We start from the raw sequence: 20,437 nt of genomic DNA on the forward strand, positions 1-20,437 counted from the left end.
AAAGTTTCCCAAAAGAACAGGTGAGTAGAGCTAGGATCCAGATAGCCACTACTGCTAAGATGAGCTCTGACTGGCTGAGATACCTGCCTTGGGGATTGTCTTAAAACTATACGAAGGAAACTTATTATGCCAAATTACTGTACTCTCCCAAATTGAAGACCAAAGAGTGACACACAAAAATTAAGGAATTCTAAGAAAGTAGAAGCAACAGCAGAAGTCTCTTTCAAAGCCTGGAACATAAACGTACTGCTGGTGGATGTGCTGATATGAGGTTCAAGCTGGAGTAGTGAAAGCAATGGTTGGGGCCTCTGCAGCAGACTGTCAGCTCCTTTGGAGCAGGGACCTTGTCATATACACTCTCAGTCCCCCTGGCACATAGCAAAGTGGCATATAATAGCCATAATAGCATAAGGGGCATAATTTTAGATGAATACGCTTGGGTTGTATGATTTGGCCTGGGAATGTACAGATTGTCTGGAATCTCACTTCAGAGGTAATAATATTGTAGGTTGCCATTGCTGCCTCTCACACAACATTTATTTCTACATTTAACATCTACTTCGCTCTTGTGAGATATTAATGGTCATTTATAAACTAAAAGGGCTAGGTAAGCCCTTGTATTTATATAACATAATTACATATGTATACACTGTAATATAACATGTGGTAATACTATATAAATTTTAAATAAACACACGAGGAAAATTAAATAGTACAAGAACAAAATATCACTAATCAAAAGAGTTTTGAAGATATAAATAAAGCTCATATTGGTTCAGTTTGTCTTCTCTGTTAATTAATCATCTTTACTGAATTTAATAACAACACTTACTCTGACTTTCTGGAGTTTTAACATCTTTTTCCATCTCCTTCTCAAAATTATTATCATCAACATCTGCTGTATCAGAGGAGTTAAGTTTAAAAACCTAAAACAGGTAATCAATAATGTTTAAATTTTTATTTGATCACACTTTCCAACTCAAATGGACCAAATGTCAATATGCTTTCTTGAGTGATAAAAATATGAAAGGCAGAAGGTTCTGTAGCTGAAAAGACCAACAGGTAATCAGCACAGTATAATGTAACTGAGTGTGAAACAGGTCATTTTCTTTTAGAAAAATCTTTTATTTTAGTTTTTTTTCCCAAAAAGTTAGTACATGCTTGTACAATATTCAAATAATACAGCAAAGCACAAAGAAGAAAGCAAAAGGTCTCTGAATTTCCACCATTTGTGAAAAACTCACTGCTGACATTCTGGTGTATATTTTTCCTAGACCTTCCTTCATGATAGAGTTTTTAGGGTACACAAAAATTACCTGCAGGTTTGTTAAACTGCTTATTCTAACACCTCATCCTTGGAGATTCTGATTGAATGGGTTTGGGATGGAGACCAGGAATTTTCATTTTTTTTTTTTTTTTTTTTTTTTTTTTTTTTTTTTTTTTTTGTGAGGAGATCAGCCCTGTGCTAACATCCGCCAATCCTCCTCTTTTTTTGCTGAGGAAGACGGGCCTGGGCTAACATCTGTGCCCATCTTCCTCCACTTTATATGGGACGCCGCCACAGCATGGCTTGCCAAGCAGTGCGTCGGTGCGCGCCCGGGATCCGAACCAGCGAACCCCGGGCCGCCGCAGCGGAGCGCGCGCACCCAACCGCTTGCGCCACCGGGCCAGCCCCAGGAATTTTCATTTTTAATAGGTTCCCCAGATGATTCTAATACAAGTTGTTCTCACACCAATCTCTGAGAAATTCTTATCTATGCAGATAGTTAACTCTTTATTATCTGGGGGGCTTAATTAGTTATCTCCCCAACAGGGCTGAGTAACATATCATCAGCTGACTGGCACTGGTTTCCTTTACCACCAGGAATTGCGGGGGAAGAAGACTAAACACTAGAGCTGGCTGGGGGCACAGTGTGGGCTCTGAAGAGAGAGATCGAACACGGGTGTGAGGACCATGTTTCAACCAGAGCCTAGCAATGCAACAAATAGTAATCAGTCTCTTTCATCAGGAAGATAAATAAACAAGTCCAAGGCTATTTCCAATTATTATTCCTATTATGAAAGTCTGCAATTTTCATCCCAGTACATAAATCATTATGCTCTACTGCATTTCTTTCTCTAGATAGATTTTTTTTTTAAATGTGGGATTTGGGGTCAACCGTTATATGTATTTTAATCTTTAATAAATTCTACTGGATTTTTTTCTGACAGTTTGTGGCAGTAATGCTTCCACTAACAAGATGTGTTTCTCCACATCTTTGTTAACACTGAATGTTTTAGCTATCAATATTCTTAAATTTTGAAAATTTTATGAGAAAAAATATGGTGCCTATAATTTTTATTTTTTTGACTAATACTTAGCCTGAGCATCTTTTCATATGTCTATTGGCAATTTTTATTCTATCAATTTTCTATTCATAGCCTTTCCTCATTTTCTTATTTACTTGTTTAATCATTTCTTATTCATGTCTGAAGCTCTTTTTTATATTAGGAATATTAACTCATTGCCTATATGTTGTAAACATTTTCTTCCAGACTGTGGTTTGCTTTAATGTTGTTTGTTGCAACTACTGAAAACATATTTTCTTATTTATATTTATAGTCAAATCCCTTTATGTTTTCATTTATGATTTTGGGGTTCCCAATCTTAGTTAAGGACTTCCTAACTCTGAAAATATGTCCCTAAATATTATTATATTTTTATAATTTTATTTTTACATTTAGATCGTTAATTCATCTGGAATTCTATTTCTGTGTAAGAAGTGAAGAAGGGTCTTTCTATGTTTTCACATAGGAAAATAGCAAATTATATAAACAGTAGTTTTAATAAGGAATGTTTTTCCCATTGATTATAAGTATTGCTTTGGTTGGATATTAAATTCCTACATACATTTGAATATGTTTCTAGACTCTATTTGGTTCCATTTCTGTGTTAGTACCTTACTGTTTTTTTTCAGGTTTTGAGTGCTATCTTTTTTTTCTTGAAATATGATTGAAATATAACATTAGTTGCAGGTGTGCAACATAATGATTCAATATTTGTATATATTGTGAAATGATCACCACAATAAGTCTAGTTAATATCATCACCACACATAGTTACAAATTTTTTTTTGTGATGAGAACTTTTAAGATCTACTCTCCTATCAACTTTTAAATATACAACATAGTATTAATAACTACAGTCACTATGTTGTGTTGTATCTTACTATTTTGCTTATAGTACGGATTTGTTCTGAAATTAGTTTAGAACATTTTAGAACTCTAAAGTACTATGGTTTTCTGCCCAGACTGTCTTTGGACTCTTGGAACATTTATGCTTCCAAATTAACTTTAAAATCATTTCATTCCATTTTAAAAAATTGGGATTTTGGTTGACAAGACATTATATACATATATTAATTTGTTAGGGATTGGCATTTTTAGGATGGAAGTCTTTCCACTTAGGAACACAATGTATCTTCCATTTATTCAAGTTTTGTCAATTATATAGGTTTTCTTGCCTCCCTCTCTCACCCCTCATAGGACAAGTTCCTTTCTTTTACATTTATTTCAACGTATTTTTATAGATTTTGCCACTGTTAGCAGAATTTTTCCTATTTCCATTTCTAACTGGTGATCATTAGTATAAAGAATTTTATCACAGCTGCTTTACCATATGTCTTCTCTGTCAATTCTTGAAAAAGATGTAATAAAATCTCTCACTAGACTTGGATTTGTCAATTTCTCTATGAAATTCTGTCAACTTTTTCTCCATACATTTTTACATTATGTCATAGGCACATAATACTTTCGAGCTGCCATCTTTTTCAGCACCAATAGCACACTGTTTTACTCTAATTTTATAACTTGACATCTGGCAGGCCTCACTACCCAAATTCTTCCCCCTTTTTTTACTCAGGAATGTCATGGACCTTGGTTCTTCCATATAAATTTTAGAATCAGTTTGTCAAGGTCTTAAAAAACACCTCACTTTCTCTATGTCAAAACTTAATACAAAGTTCCAGTAATCAAGTGTGGTATCTGCATAAGGATAGACATACAGATAAATGGAACTGAATTGAGAGTCCAGAAATAAATTCTTACATTTATGATCAGTTGATTTTTGACAGGAGTGACAAGACAATTCAATGGGGGAAAGAATAGTCATTTCAACAAATAGGGCTGGAACAACTGGATACCCACATGAAAAAGAATGAAGTAGGATCCCTTCCTTACACCATACACAAAAATTAACTTAAAATAAACCAAAGAACTAAACATAAAAGTGCAAACTATAAAACTCTTAGAATAAAACATAGGAGAAAGTCTTTGTGACCTTGAGTTATACAAAGCTTTCCTAAGATATAATACCAGAAGGTGACAAAAGAAAAATTAGACTTCATCAAGGTTAAAAACTTTTGTGTTTCAAAGGATACCATCAAGAAAGTGAAAAGAAAACCTACAGAATGGGAGAAAATATTTGCAAATTATATATCTGATAAGGGACTTGTATTTAGAATAAATAAAAAAATGCTTAAAACTCAATAATTAAAAATAACTCAATTAAAAAAAGGGTAAAGGTCTGAATAGACATTTCTCCAAAGAAAATATACAAATGGCCAATAACCACATGAAAAGATGGTCAAAATCATTAGTCATTAGGAAAATGCAAATAATAACAGATGTTGGCGAGGATGCGGAGAAAATGGAATGGTACAGCTCCTTTTAACCTTACTAAACTTACATTAGACAAATCTGAGATTCTTGACTTTAGTCCGAGATCATTGTCTTTCTTTGAGTATCTTGTAGTGTTAAAGCATACATAATTTCGAATTGTTGCTGATAATAATCCATCAGTCCATTCCATAGTATTAGGATCCAGGTGTCCATATAGTTCATTCAGAGTGATACACTTTGGATTTAAAACACAAATATCTACTTTTCCTTTTCTTCCTGGAATCTGAGAAAAATCCAGTGTGGTTTTTAAAGACATTAACTATAGCACAATTATTTAATTTCTTTGAATTATTACCAAAGAATTTTAGGAGAGGTCTTTCATTCCAAAGAAAGATTCTCTATAAAGGTAGAAATTTGCAAGGGACAGTAAAAATTGACTTATTAAAATCACTATTTAAAAAAATTCTAACTATTACAAATGATAGCCCTAGAAAATAAAAAGGAAAAAAAATCCCATTGTGCCTCATCCAGGAACACAATATATGAGCTGGGATGTGGTGCTTCTGGAGCCAGAGTCGGATATAGAGGTGAGAGGGAGTAGGAGTAGAATGTAGTTTTAAGCTTCAGGTCAGAATTGGTACTCAAGCAGACCTTATTTGCAACATATTAACCTAGGGGGTTAACCCTGGGTTAACCCAGGTCTGGGGGCTGCCTGAAGAACTGGTGTCTGTTTCACCTAACTTGGTCTCAGGCAACAAAAGTGGCAAGCACTGCTTGTGAAAGCTGCAGGAAGACTACAGACACACAGAAACCTAAGATAAGAGATTATGGATGGAGACGTACAACAGTCCATCTAACGTCCTAGGGAGAAGCTAGGGTAGGAATCTTTGGGAAATTAAGACATTCAAAAGCAGCTGTGCATACAGGGGAATTGTGAAAGCCACACATAGGCCAAATCAACATGCATGCACAGAAAAGACCTGACAAGACCTTAAACTTTCATGTCAGGCTGGTCCGAAGGCTCAGCTAACCAGTGAAGAACTACTCCAGCACAGAGCAAGTCTGTAAGGACTGGGAAAGGTGGCTGTTTTTACAAATGCCCAATTTTCAACAAAAAATCACAAGGTATAATACAATGAAACATGAAAACATGGTCCATTCAAAGGAGCAAAATAAACTGACAGAAACCATCTCTGAGGAAACACTGGACATAGTAGACAAAAGTCTTTAAATTAACTGTCTTAAATATGGCCAAAAAACTAAAGGAAATGAGGAAAATGATATGAGAACAAGAAGGGACTATAAATAAAGAGATAGAAATTATGAAAAGGAACTAAATAGAAATTATGAAGCTGAAAATGCAATAGCTGAAATGCAAAACTCAACAGAGGCATTCAACAGTAAATTTGAGCAGACGGAAAAAAGAATCAGCAAATTTGAAGATAGGACTATTGAAATTACCCAGACTCAGAAGCAGACATAAAACAACTCTCAATAAATTTTATAATATTGAAATCATACAAAGTACCTTCTCCAACCACAATGGAATGAAACTAGAAATCAATAACAGAAGAAAAATTGGACAATTTGCAAATATATGAAAATTAAACAATACACTCTTAAACAACCAATGGGTCAAAGAAGAAATAGCTTGAGAATTGAGATGAATGAAAATGAAAACACTACATACCAAAACTTATGGGATGCAGTGAAAGCAGTGCAAGGAGGAAAGTTTACAGCTATAAACATCCACGTTAAAAGAGAATAAAAATCTTAAACCAATAATCTAATTTTACACCAAAGGAACTACTAAAAGAAGAGCAAACTGAACCCATAGCTGGAAAAAGGAAAGAAATAATGATTAGAGAAGAGATAAATAAAATAGAGAGTTGAAAAATAATAGAGAGAACCATTAAGACAAAGGTTAGTTGTTGGAAAAGATCAACAAAATCGACAAACTTTCAGCCAGACTGAGTAAGAAAAAAATTAAAAAGACACAAATAAATAATATCAGATATAAAAGTATGGACATTACTACTGCCTTATAGATATTAAAAAGATTACAAGAAAACACTAGGAACAATTGTATGCCAACAAATTATATAATGTAGATGAAACAGAAAATTCCTAGAAACACCAAAAATTACCAAAACTGACTCAAGAAAAAATAGAAAATCTCAAAAGATCTATAATAAGAGATTGAATCAGGAATCAAAAACCTCCAATAAAGAAAAGTCCAAACCCAGATGGTAGATTAATTCTACCAAACATTTAAAGAAGAATTAACACCAATCCTACTTAAACTCTTGCAAAAAATGGAAAAGGGGGGAACACTTCCTAATACATTCTGTGAGGCCAGCATTACCCTAATACCAAACCCAAAGATACCACAAGAGAAGAAAACTACAGACCAATATCACTTATGAATATAGATGCAAAAGTCCTCAAAAAAGTGCTAGGAAACTGAATCCAACGGCACATTTAAAGGATGATAAACCATGACCAAGTGAGATTTATCCCAGAATGCGAGAGTGGTTCAACATAGGAAAATCAATCAATGTAATACACCACATTAATAGAGCAAAGGAAATAAACCACATGATCACATCGAGAGAGAGAGAAAGCATTTGATAAAATTTCACATTCTTTCAAGATAAAAACACTAGGCAAGCTAGGAATAGAAGGGAACTTCCTTAACATGATAAGTGGTATTTATGAAAAACCCACAGCTAACATCATACTCAATGGTGAAAGACTGAAAGCTTTCCCCCTAAAATCAGGAACAAAGCAAGGATTCCTATTTTCGCCACTGCTATTAAACATTGTACTGAAAGTCCTCGCCTGGCAATTAGGTGAGAAAATAAATAAAAAGCATCCAAATTGGAAAGGAAGAAGTAAAACTATCTTTATTTAAATATGACATGATTCTATAATATAGAAAATCCCAAAGAATCCACAAAACAACTACTAGAGCTAATAAGTGAATCAGTATATTTGCAGGGTACAAGATCAACACAAAAAAATCAGTTGTGTTTCCATATAGCAGCAATGAACAATCCAAAAAGGAAATTAAGAAAGCAATTCCATTTGTAATAGCATCCAAAGAACAAAATGCTTTGGAATAAATTTAACCAAGTAGGAGAAAGACTTGTATAAGAAAAAACTATATAAAAAAAATTTTCTTGCTTGCTCAAAGAAATTAAAGATCCAAAAATGGAAAGGTATCCCATGTCCATGGATTGGAAAACTTAATATTGTTAAGATGGTAATATTCCCTAAAGTGATCTACAGATTCAGTGTAATCCCTAGCAACATTCCAATGGTCTTTTTTGCAGAAATGGAAAAGCCAATCCTCAAATTCATATGGACTTCAAGGGGCCTCAAATACTCAAAATAATATTCAAAAAGAAAAACAAAGTTGGAGGACTCACATTTCCCAATTTCAAAACTTACTATAAACCATAACAATCAAATTACATATATCCTGGCATAAGGATACACATATAGAACAATGGAATAGAACTGAGAGTCCTGAAATAAACATCTGCGGCCAATTGATTTTCAACAAAAATGCCAAGACCATTCAATGGGGAAAAGAATAATAGTCTCTCTAACAAATGGTGCCAGGAAAACTGGACATCCCCATGCAAGAGAATGAAGCTCGACCCCCTACTTCACTCCAAATACAAAAACTAACTCAAAATAGATGAATGACTTAAATATAGGAATTAAAACTATACAACTATTAGAAGAAAACATAGGAGTAAATCTACATGACCTTGAATTTGTCAATGGATTCTTAGATTTGACACCAAAAGCATGAACAATAAAAGAAAAAATAAATAAATTGGACTTCATAAAAATTAATGACCTTGGTGGATCAAAGGACATTGTCAAGAAAGTGAAAAGACAACTCACAGAATAGGAGAAAATATTTGAAAATCATAAGTCTGATAAGGATTTCGTATCTAGAATATATAAAGAACTCTTTTGATGCAACAATAAAAAGACAAAGGATTCAATTTAAAAATGAACAAAAGATATGAATAGACATTTCTCCAAAAAAGATATACATGAAAAGGTATTCAACACCCATTAGTCATTAAAAAAATGCAAATAAAAACCACTGTGAGACCCCACTTCACACCCATTAGAATGGAAAAAAAAATAACAAGTACATGGAGAAATAGAAAGCCTCATACATTGCTGGTGGTAATTTAAAACAGTGCAGCTGCTATGGAGAACAGCTTGGTGCTAACTCAGAAAGTTAAACAGAATTACTATATGACCCAGCAACTCACACCCAGCTATATATCCAAGAGAAATGAAAACATATGTCCACATAAAAACTTGTACACAAATATTTACAGTGTCATTATTCATAATGGCCAAAAGATGGAAACAACCCAAATATCCATCAAGGGATGAACAGATAAACAAATTGCGATGAACGGATAAACAAATATTCCATACAGTGGAATATTATTCAGTCACAAAATGGAATGAAGTACTGATACATACAACAACTTGGATGAACCTCATAAACATATGCTAAGTGAAAGCAGCCAGACATAAGAGGTCACATATTGTGATTACTTTTATATGAAATATCCTGAAGAAAAGGATATTCAGGATAGCAAATCTATCGAGACAGAAAGCCAATCAGTGGTTTCCAGGGAATGAAGAGAGAAGGTAACGGGGGATGATTTCTTAATTGGTGGGAGGTGTTCTCCTGGGGTGATGAAAAAGTTTTGAAACTAGAAAGAGGTGGTGATTGCACAACATTGTGGATGCACTAAGTTGTACACCTTTAAATGATTAATTATATGTTATATGAATTTCACCTTGCAGTATATGGTGAAATTATACCCTACCACAAACCAATCCCATTCCTGGCTAGACATTTTTAAAGGACACACACATGAATAAGGGCATATAGTAAAAACATTAGAGAGGGTTTCTATGATGAAGAGAGACAAGAAATGAAGATTAACAAATAAACTAAATAAAATAAAATAAAGAGAAAGTCTCGAACAGACCAATTAGGAAAAAAGCATGAACTAAGGAGGAAGATCAAAACAATTCCATTACCTAAGGTCCTGCCACCAGCCTCAACATTTTTATTATAATTATATTTTAAAAATCAAAAATTTAAAAATATTAAATATAAGAGAATCATTAAATAAATTACAGTATAGTCATATATACAGAATACAGTCATTGAAATGATATTGTGAGAAGTTTTTAACGACACAGGGTTAACTCTCAGCATACGATATTAGGGGAAAATGCCAACATTAGAAAAATTGAGATTATTTATACACCATACTATCTCAATTACTTCAAAATATACTTCGTATAGAAAAAATAATCAAAGGACATATGGCAAAATGTTTGCAGTTGCTCTCTCTAGGTGATTATTATTTCTTTATATTTTTGCATTTTGCAAATTCTTCACAATTGTACATACTTCTTTTGCAATTTACAAACCAGTTTTAATAAAACAAATTCCTGTCCACAGGGTTGTTGTGAGGATTAATGAGATAATTCAAGTGAAAGCATTTTAGTCAGTATTTTTCCCATATTTAGCACTCCATAAATATTAGTTATTGTTCTAATTGCTGTGATAATTAACCTCATTAATTAAAATAATTGCTTAAGAACTAATTAAGATCCATTGGTAAGGAGAGTTTAGACAGAGAAAAAGATAAAGAATGATGAACCGCTACAGGAATGATTTTGAAGTTAATATTGCACATTAACTGAAAAAGAAAAATCCACATAACTGAGAACCTGACTTTCTAAGATTTTTGGAATATATTACCTACAATGAATCTTTAAATAAGATAATTGAAGTACACGCTGTTTACTGGAGTCTAACTTTATATTGAATAAATATATATCATAAAAAAGTAAGAGTTATTCTAGGATTTCAAGGACAATTTAACATTAGTCAATCTATTAACATAGCTTATTACATTAACCAATTAAAATATAAAAAATAGATGCTGAAAAATCATTTCATAAATTCTAGGAGTCAAAAACCAAAGTATAATAAGAATACAAGAAAATTTACAAAGTGTGATGAAGAATACCATAGACTAAGAGCAAACATCATATTAAATGCAGAAATATTAACTGTGTTCCAGATAAAGTAAGGAAAGAGATATTATAGTTAACACTGTCTTGGAGGGTTAATCAGTACAATAAAATAAGCATATAAGTTATATAAATATTAGAAAAGAGACAAAATTATACTCATGTGAAGATGATTCAATTGATTACCTAAAAATATTAGAACTTACCAGTCCATTAAGTAAGGTGACTAAATACAAAATAAATATACAATTCAATAGTTTTATTTTACACTATAATTACCAATTTGAGATTCAAATGAAAAAGAAAACCCCACTTACTAGAATGATTTCTAACTACAAAATCCTAGCAATAAGTTTAACAAGTAAAGAACATACTTATGTAAAATGTTACTGAAGTATAAAATAAGATCTGAACAAATAGAGAAACATTTTATTTAGTAGAACATTTACCTGTGAAAGAGATTCCCTTTTTCCAACTGGTAAGAAATCTTCAGCAGGTAATAGTATTAATGTTCTTTCTAAAATTCTTCTAACTGTTGTCTTTCCTCCACCTGTTGGGCCCACTAACATCACACCAACATAAGCCTAAAACAAAATTGCAGATTTATGGTTTAATTCTGGTTTACTGATGGTTTAGCTAAGTTGAAACTTGAAGTTCTTATTTACAAATAAATCTCTAACTATATCCACTTCAAATTTGAAGAACCCTTCCTTCAAATTATTGTCAATCTATTGTAATCTGGTTTCTGTTTTTATTGACTAGGCTAATGTTAAAATCACTAGAAATCTCCTAATTTTAAAATTCAAAGAATAATTTTCAAGTCTTGATATCTAACAGTTTATCTCACTTTCCAATTCTTCTTTATTCCTGCACCTTTCTCTACAATTGGCTTTTGTAACACGTATCTGGGCTTTCCTCTTTTCTATTTTTTCTGCTTTTGAGTTCTGATTGTCCTTTTCATGCTAGTCTTTCCTAATTCATCCTTGTCTCTCTCTCTCTCTCTCTTCTTAATTATCCCTATCCAATGTCATCAATTTGAATATCTTTAACTATGACCTGAATTCTAATGACTCCCTAACGTATACATTTTTCCAAGTCTTTGGTTCTAAGTGCCTGAATGAATTTCAATGGTCTACTAAATATTTCCATCTGGATGTCTCACATGATTTTCAAAGTCAACATAATCTAATCCATACCTTCTTTTCAAACTTGTTGCTTTTCTTATTTCCCTAATCTAGTTAATAAAACCACTATGTACCAATTGTCCAAATTAGAATACTTGCCTTTTTCATCTCCTCATCTCTTACAAAACTTTTGCTTGATTCCGTCTTCTCTCCATCCCAATCACAACGGACTGAAAGTTTGCATCCCCCTAAAATTCAAATGTTGAAGCCCTAACACCCAATGTGATGGTATTGGAGGTGGGGTCTTTGGTAGGTAATTAGGGTTAGATGAGGTCATGAGGGTGGGGCCCCATCATGGGATTAGCATCCTTATAAGTAGAGAAAGAGAGACTAGAGCTCGCTATCTCTCCATTATGTGAGGACACAATGAGAAGGTGACCGTCTGCAAGAAGAGGGCTCTCACCACGAACCACATCTGCCAGCACTTTGATCTTGGACTTCCCAGCCTCCAGAACTGTCAGAAGTAGATGTCTGTTTTTAAGCCACCCAGTCTGTGGTATTTTGTTATAGTGGCCCAAACAGACTAAGACAAGGGGGTAAAGGGTCAGATGATCAAGCTCTTAAAAACTGTCAGAATGGGCCCTCACCATCTCTTCTGGATGACTGTAATAGCATTAAAGAAATTATTATTTTTAGTAATGTATCACGTAAGTACATTAAAATTCAAATATGGCTAAAGCTAAAATATCTTGTCACTTCCATTCCAATCTCTGTACCCTGATGGAGGCCTTCTGGTTCTCTGGTCTGATAGTTCCATTCCATAACTAGCAAGGTAAGAAGGGTCCAAAAAGCCTTGCTTGTCAAATGGAAATTGCATATATACAATGTTATAAACCAATGTTACTGCAATAAACAAAAAATTGAAAAAATAAATAAATACATTAAAAAAAAAAAAAAAGAATGCAGCTAACCTGGCTCCAGTGGCCTCATGGCTTTACATGAAAGAGTGGCAGCTATCCCTCTGGGAGCAACTTTATCCCCACGTCACCTCCTAAAGCAAAGCTGCTGGCTCAGTGGAGCTCTTGATTTACAAAGATTCCCGTAAATGCCTTGGTCTGGTTTACTGAAGGTTAGGCTAAGCTGAAATGTGAAGGCTCTTGCTGTTGAGCCTCAGAGCCAGCTATGAAGAACCAAGAGCAGACTTATTGATTCTGCTCACTGGGAAGAACTCTGACTCTTGAGCTTTGGCAATGGCCTAGCTATTTGGTCTGCCACCTCGAAAACTACAGACTAGAAGATAAAGATAACCCTCTTTGGGGCTTCGAACTGTGGAAACAAATGGTCGCTACTGATCAAACTATCTGAGTCATTCATGGGCCCATGGTAAGGACCCATTCTTTGATGAGATTACCCAGAATCAAGCTGCTGATCGAGGCTGTCCTTCCCAGATTGCTATGATTGCTGTGTGGATACAAGACCGTACTGGACGGAGCAACGCGTTCGCCATCATGGACCGCATAAAGTAAAGGACTGTGTGTTTCTGCTGTAGGGGCTACCACTGCATTCCAGACTTATCACTCCTGCCAAAAGTTGAGATAGTTGTCTCACAGTGGGGGAAGCCACATTGCACAGGTCATAAATGACCCCCATATACTCTTGGCAAGATGCTGCATCAGATCTCTGATCTCTTCTCTTGGGGCTATCAGTGGTGCCTCACTGATATTGACACTATTTCAAGTTATGGGGTGGCTCTTTCAGTCCAATCAGCTAACTCCAGGCACATCATTATGTCTCTTGAAACTAATTTGCGTCATGTGTTTGGATTTCTGGACCATTTGCAGTCTGACAATGTTGTACCTTTTATTGCAAAAGTCACTCAACAATGAGCTGATGGGTCAACATATTTTATGGACCTGCCACACTCCCTACCATCCATAGGCATCTGGTATTATTGAGCATTCAAACAGCCTTTTCAAAAATTGACTCAAAAAGATTTCTGAGTCTATCTCCCATTCTTCTCTGTGTCCTCATACTTACCAAGGAAGTTTGGTCATTGAATGTAGGTGTCCCCAAAAAGGGACCATTTCCTTTCATTTGCTTCCTGGGTAATTATCAGCATGAAAGAGATAAGGGATTATATAGACCTACTTTGAAAATTTAGGATTTAGTCCTGACCATTGCGGGGCATGGTGCTTCTTTCTTTCCCCTAATGACAACTCCAGGCCACCTCGATTGGCACACATTCCAAAATGGGTCCTAGGGGATTCAAATTTAATTCTGATTCAACTACCTGGATTCTCTTGGATTGACACAGTCTTAGGTCATAAGGATAACAACTACTTGACTGAGTACACTGCCTGCTGAATCCTTCTACAGTGGCCCATGCAGGCTAAAGCAGGGGACATAATGGTTCTCGCTAAGTTTTATAAAAATGCCCCTGTCTCTCTTGCATCTAGCCCTTCAGGATGAAAGGTATGGGTGGGAGTAGAGGATGTTTGGAAAATAATTACAGTTAAAATTACTGAAATGGGACATACCAATTTTGTGGCAGTATAAGAACAGCAAAAACCCAGACACCCGGGGAGGAAACACCTCAGACCATGGAATATGGGGGAAGGGAGGGATATGGAAGATCTTTTGTCTTTCAGAATTCTCTCTCTAACCTTCAAAGAAAATGCCCTGATGTGGCTATCCCAAACAACTGCAGGAGCCTTTAACATAACTGACTGCTGGGACTGCCAGCCCCTACCAGATGGGACTGACCATGATTTAATTCTCATTCTCCTTAACCTTACTGAGAAGTCTATCAGGAACAGTAGGGGTGGCCTCAGCTCCTGCACATCCCAGGCAAAACACTTGTCAACACCTCAAGAAGTCTTGGATATCTTTCCTAGCCCTATCTCCATTGCTCAGTCATTCCATGGGGAGACAAATACCATCTGCCTTATACTTTGGCAAACGGGTCAGATTGGACCGATTGTCCTCAAGTGGTCACTCCAAAAAACACTGGACTTAATTATTAGAACTGAACCGAGAACCCATGTTGGAGGCACCGTCAACCTGTGTCTTCCCGTCCCCTTGAACTGACGTAGGCCCCATTTAGGGAACCCAGCAACTATAAAAAACACTTTCTTTCCAAGGGTATCATGTGCACCCTTAGGATTGTACTTCTTATGCAAATGCCAGGCATTAACTTGCCTCCCTCCCCAAAACAATGCACTTAACACCTTAGAGGTGGTTTTAAGAGTGTTAAAAATCCAGTGTTTAAGGATACATCACCTTGTCTCTGGAAGGCTTTCAAATCAGTCTCAACTCACTGGCCAGGGTAGTTATGGATGATAAAATTACACTAGACACTTCCTCCTTGTGGGCCAAGACAAAGTCTGTGCAATTGATATTAATCTTGCTGTACCTGGATTAATGCTTCCAAGAGCAATAGTCAATTCAGAAACTTAAGAAGAAATCTACCTGGCTTTCCAAGGTAGGTTCTGATGGCTTATGGAATTTGCTTAACTGTTTGGGCCTGAGACCTTGGATGGGCATGGTTGAGATCAATACTTTAGGTTTGCCTCATCCTACTGTTTATAGTCCTGTTGATAGAATCCTTAATTAAATGCTGTATGAGATAAAATGGATGGATTTGCTACCAGCACCTTTCAGTCAGATTAATCAGAGTGGTCAACAGAGTGGCATACTCATGGGAAAATTCACCAGAGGCCAAGACGGTGTATAAACGAGGGGTAGATATTATTGGGAGACAATTCTTTATAGGTCTCTGACATTTCTCCATGCCTCTGAGCAGATGCATTGAAAGCTTTATTTAGAACTATTTTTTCAAGAATGTTTATATAGCAAACAGTTTTGGAAGACAGAGATACTATCTCCTATCACGATGGAGAACAGATTTATTTGCTGTCCAGAATAAAAAAGATAATGTCTCCATGAACAAAGGCTGAGAATATTTCCTAGTAATCCCCTTTTAAGATTGAATGGTTCCTAAGCTTGGTGTTCTTCTCCTGTAAAACAACTTACCATGTGTGCAGGAGTCACCTGACCCTGCGTCTCCCGATGGGAATTAAGTTTTGGGGAAACGGCTACTGCTATTGCTGTGAGTAATAAACTGTCCTTCCTGACCCAGGAGTCTAATGTTTTCTGCCACTGTGAAACTGTGGCAGGCTAACCTGTTAGCTTAGAAGCAGGGTAAAATCTCGACAAATATATGTACGGAGGAAAAGATGTAATATCGTAAAATGAAAATTCTCACTATAATTAGTAATTCAATTCTATTTCAATCAAAATCCAAACAGTATTTCTTTAGTGGAAGTCAACAGGCTGATTATCCAAGAATTTTGAAAATAACAAAGATGGAAGATGATGAGGCTCAGGACACACTATCTCAAAATATGGCTCCTTGGCATAGTATATATATTAAGCTGAAGGAATTTTTTAAAATGGCAGAAGCAGGAAGGTCACTCTGACCTCCCAACTGCACTTTTCTTCCCTGAAACAGGTCATAAAACTCCCATGTGAAAGGCACTCTCCCAGTACCAGAAGGAAAGAAGACATTCTTATCACCAGAGACAGGGAATTTGGGGCTGAGAAGGCTGTATAAACAAAACCTTGTTAAACTAACCTTTATCTTTCTAGTTACTTCTTCACCATTTACTACCCCTAGCCCAAACTCCTTTGTTTTGTCAACTCTTTACAAATCTATTGTTTCTTTATCTAAAAGATTTAAAAGCTTCTTGTTCTGGTCACTTCTTTGGGTCATCATTCTCATGTGAAGGCTCCCATGTACATGTACAAACTCAATAAAATGTGTATGGCTTTTCTCCTGTTAATCTGTCTTTGTCAGTTTAATTTTCAGACCCAGCCAAGGACCCTAAGAGGGTCAAGGATAACTCTTTCTTCCCTTACAACTGGTATCGACAGACATGAAGACTTATTATAAAGCTATGGTGATTAAGACTGTGTGGTGTTGCCATACAGATAGGGAAATAGATCAAAAGAATAAAATATAGGGGCCGGCCCAGTGGCACAAGCAGTTAAGTGCGCACACTTGCTGCGGTGGCCCGGGGTTCGCCGGTTCAGATCCCGGGCGCGCACCGACGCTGCTGGTCAAGCCATGTAGTGGCAGTGTCCCATATAAAAGTGGAGGAAGATGGGCATGGATGTTAGCCCAGGGCCAGTCTTCCTCAGCAAAAAGAGGAGGATTGGTAGATGTTAGCTGAGGGTCGATCTTCCTCACACACACACACAAAAAAGAATAAAATATATAGAAGAAATTAATAAAGAAATCCCTGCTATCAGATATGGAAATGTGGTATATGACAGAAATAGCAAATCAGTGAGGAAAATTCTTGGGAAAATTGATTATCCATATGGGTAAAAATAGATCCCTACTTGATACTTTGAAGAAAAATAAATTCCAGACAACTTAAAAATGGGAAATGCAACTATCTAAAACTTTTAGAAAAAATTATAGAAATATCTTTATGAGATAGGATAGAAAAAATTTCTAAAAATAGGACACAAAAATACCAACCATAAAAGAAAGACTGATAGATTTTACTGCATTAACAATGTCTCCTGCACAACTGAACACCATGAATGTTTCTAAAAACCTAATACTTAGAGAATTTATTTGCAATGCATATAAACAATAAGGAAATTATGATATAAAAATGCATAATGAAAAGCCTAAATGTTTACTAAGAAAAAGACAAACAACCCAATTGAAAAATGAGTACATTACATAATCTGGCAATTCACAGAAAATTCAAATGGCTAATAAATAAACATATAAAAGGATGTACAATTTTACTAGTAATCAGAGAAATGCCAAGTCTGATGCTTTTCCAAATGGTTCATTCACGGAGAACAGAAATTCAAAGAAGGTATAGCAATGGAATGCAGAACATTTTGCACCATATTTGTAGGATTTTTTACAATTATGTACTAAGGGGATGAAGGTGAAAAAAATTACAGACAGTCCCTGACTTGACAATGGTTCAACTTACGATTTTTTGACTACGATGGTGCAAAAGCAGTAGGCCTTCAGTAGAAACGGTACTTTGAATTCTGAATTTTGATCTTTTCCTGGATTAGTGATACATGGTACAATACTCTCTCATGATGCTGCCACAGCTCCCAGACAGCCACGTGATCATGAGGGTGAACAACTGATACACTTACAACCATTCTGTACCCAGACAACCATTCTGTTTTTCACTTTCAGTACAGGATTCAATAAATTACATGAGATATTCAACACTTTATTACCAAATAGGCTTTGTGTTAGATGATTTTGCCGAACTGTAGGCTAATGTAAGTGTTCTGAACACGTTTAAGGTAGGCTAGGCTGAGCTATGATGTTCGGGAGGTTAGGTGTATTAAATGTATTTTTGAGTTATGATGGGTTTATCAGGATGTAACTCCATCATAAGTCAAAGAAGATGTGTAATTTGGTGAGAGGTAAAGTGAGGAGTCAAATAACAAAATTTAGGTAAATAGTTAATCAATAAGCCACTTCACTTAGAAAAACATTACAATAGCTCTCTTTTATTATTATTATGTTTTTCTCTTTGATCATACCTACTAAACCACAGGAGCACACAATTGCTAATATGCCATTCTACACTTACCTGCAGTTGGTTATGAAACTGTATGATTTTCTCTTTCTGAGCTGGCCATTGTTGTAAGCCCAGTTGTTGTGCTGCAGTAGATATTACTTTCTTAAAAAAAAAAAAAGTTAATTTAAAATACGTTGCAAATTAAACTCTTAATATGTAATCCTACAAAATCTCTCTTAACTAGGTACCAAATACTGCACTTTGAGATAGTACTTCTCAATTTTTTCCCCAACCTAAGAATAGCGAAAATTATTACTTTCCTCCTCAAAATACAATACATACAAAATTTTATGTTCACAGACCCCCAGTAGCAAGTTCATAGACCCTCCTGCAATTTAAGAACTCATGCTTTAAGATGTATTTAAGAACTAGCTGTTACCATAGACAATTGTCTAATTATCTTACACTAAAAGAATAAAAGATTCTGTATCAATGTGTAATTCTAATCACCATTAAAGTAGGTTTTCAATTTTGTAGTGATTATTTTAGTGTTTCAGTGTTAAACAGTATTCGAAGATAGCAAGTAAAATTTACAAAACTGAAGACTTGATGTGGTTATACATTAGAACATCCCAGGAAATGGCTGCAGCTTGGAAAGACACCTAATACTTTAACACAGGAATTATAAGGGCAGTCATGCTTCCTTCTAAAGTGGGGTTTATTTCATTGTGGATACAATTAGTAACTATGTCTACAGAAAAAGTGGGATTTGTTGTTTTTCTCACCAAACTCTCCTACTCCCTTTCTCATTCCTAGTATTCCTATAACGCAACAGACAAAGAAACAGCTAAAGGAGGCAGAAAACTCAGCAGGACTGTACAAATGGAAAAAAAAGTAGCTCCTCAAGCAAGGCTAACTGGAGGTAGGAAATCAGCTGAGAGGATTTTTTGAAAAGCAATTTCTTTCAAATGGAGCTGATGAGACTGCCCACTTAAGGCCTGCACTTGGAGCAGTTTTAGGTGTAGAGGCAAGGAACTCTCTGCCGTTACTAATACAAGCCTAGACACCTTCCTGGATACAAGCGAGAAGTCACACAGGTGTGGAATAAGGACAGCATGGGATGCACAGAAGATCAGCAGAACCGGGATAATCAAAGAAGAGACATTCAGACATGTCATCCCGCCTGGCTAAGGGTTTTCACAAATTCCTTACCTTGGAAGGTTTTGAAATAAAATTGTAATCCTAGCGTAAAGTATTTATAACTTTTTATGATGTTCTGTGGAGTCAACTGGATGATAAACTATATGTAGTTCTTACTCCATGATGTGGTTCCATTACTTCTCAGCTAATCCTTTGGTTTCTCTGAGTTAATGACCCTCATACAAATTGAATATTGTTAGAGACAGAAATTTAAATAAGTTGGATAGATTCCAATTGCCTATTGCATGCAATTCAGATGCTTGTATCTCAGATGAACAAGAAGTATAAACAGCACATCTACAGAACATTTCTTTAATAACATATATTCCCACGTGGGTATATCAGACATGACGGGTCATTGTGTAAGCCATCAAAAATACACCATTAAATAAAAGACTGGATTACTCCAAATTTAATATTAAAATCATAACTTTAAATTATGATCTTTAATGTCATTCCTATGGCCATATATTACAATTTGGGAACATTTTTTAAAACAATTGACAGCTTGCATATTTACTGATGTGAAAATCATACAAAGGGGGAAGTAGCTGAATAAACTGATCTGCTTGTATGGAAAACTTTACTATAAGCTCAGACTGGTATAAACTGACTTGTAAAACTGATGGAAAGATATATATATAAAGAAGTTCAAAGATAAAACCATTAATGTGTACATCTAAACGCTATTAGAATGGCAATGCTATTTGTTTTAGCTGTTACTTGAAAAATGTTAAAGGTAACACTGGTGGCAATTAAGACTTACAATGGAGAAAGGAGAGC

General features: G+C 35.3%; 1 protein-coding gene across 1 annotated transcript in view; it reads right to left on the reverse strand.

The window, feature by feature from the left end:
• Positions 1–20,437, reverse strand: part of DNAH14 (dynein axonemal heavy chain 14) — a 344,464-nt gene that overhangs the window by 181,943 nt on the left and 142,084 nt on the right. The window contains exons 35-38 of the mRNA XM_058533894.1: positions 18,527–18,616; positions 11,208–11,342; positions 4,727–4,942; positions 833–926 (exon numbers count right to left, since the gene is read on the reverse strand). Of these exons, the coding sequence (XP_058389877.1) occupies positions 833–926; positions 4,727–4,942; positions 11,208–11,342; positions 18,527–18,616 (535 nt within the window). The remainder of the gene's footprint in view (positions 1–832; positions 927–4,726; positions 4,943–11,207; positions 11,343–18,526; positions 18,617–20,437) is intronic.

This window comes from Diceros bicornis, chromosome 38, assembly GCF_020826845.1.
Source record: "Diceros bicornis minor isolate mBicDic1 chromosome 38, mDicBic1.mat.cur, whole genome shotgun sequence".
NCBI lineage: Eukaryota > Metazoa > Chordata > Mammalia > Perissodactyla > Rhinocerotidae > Diceros > Diceros bicornis.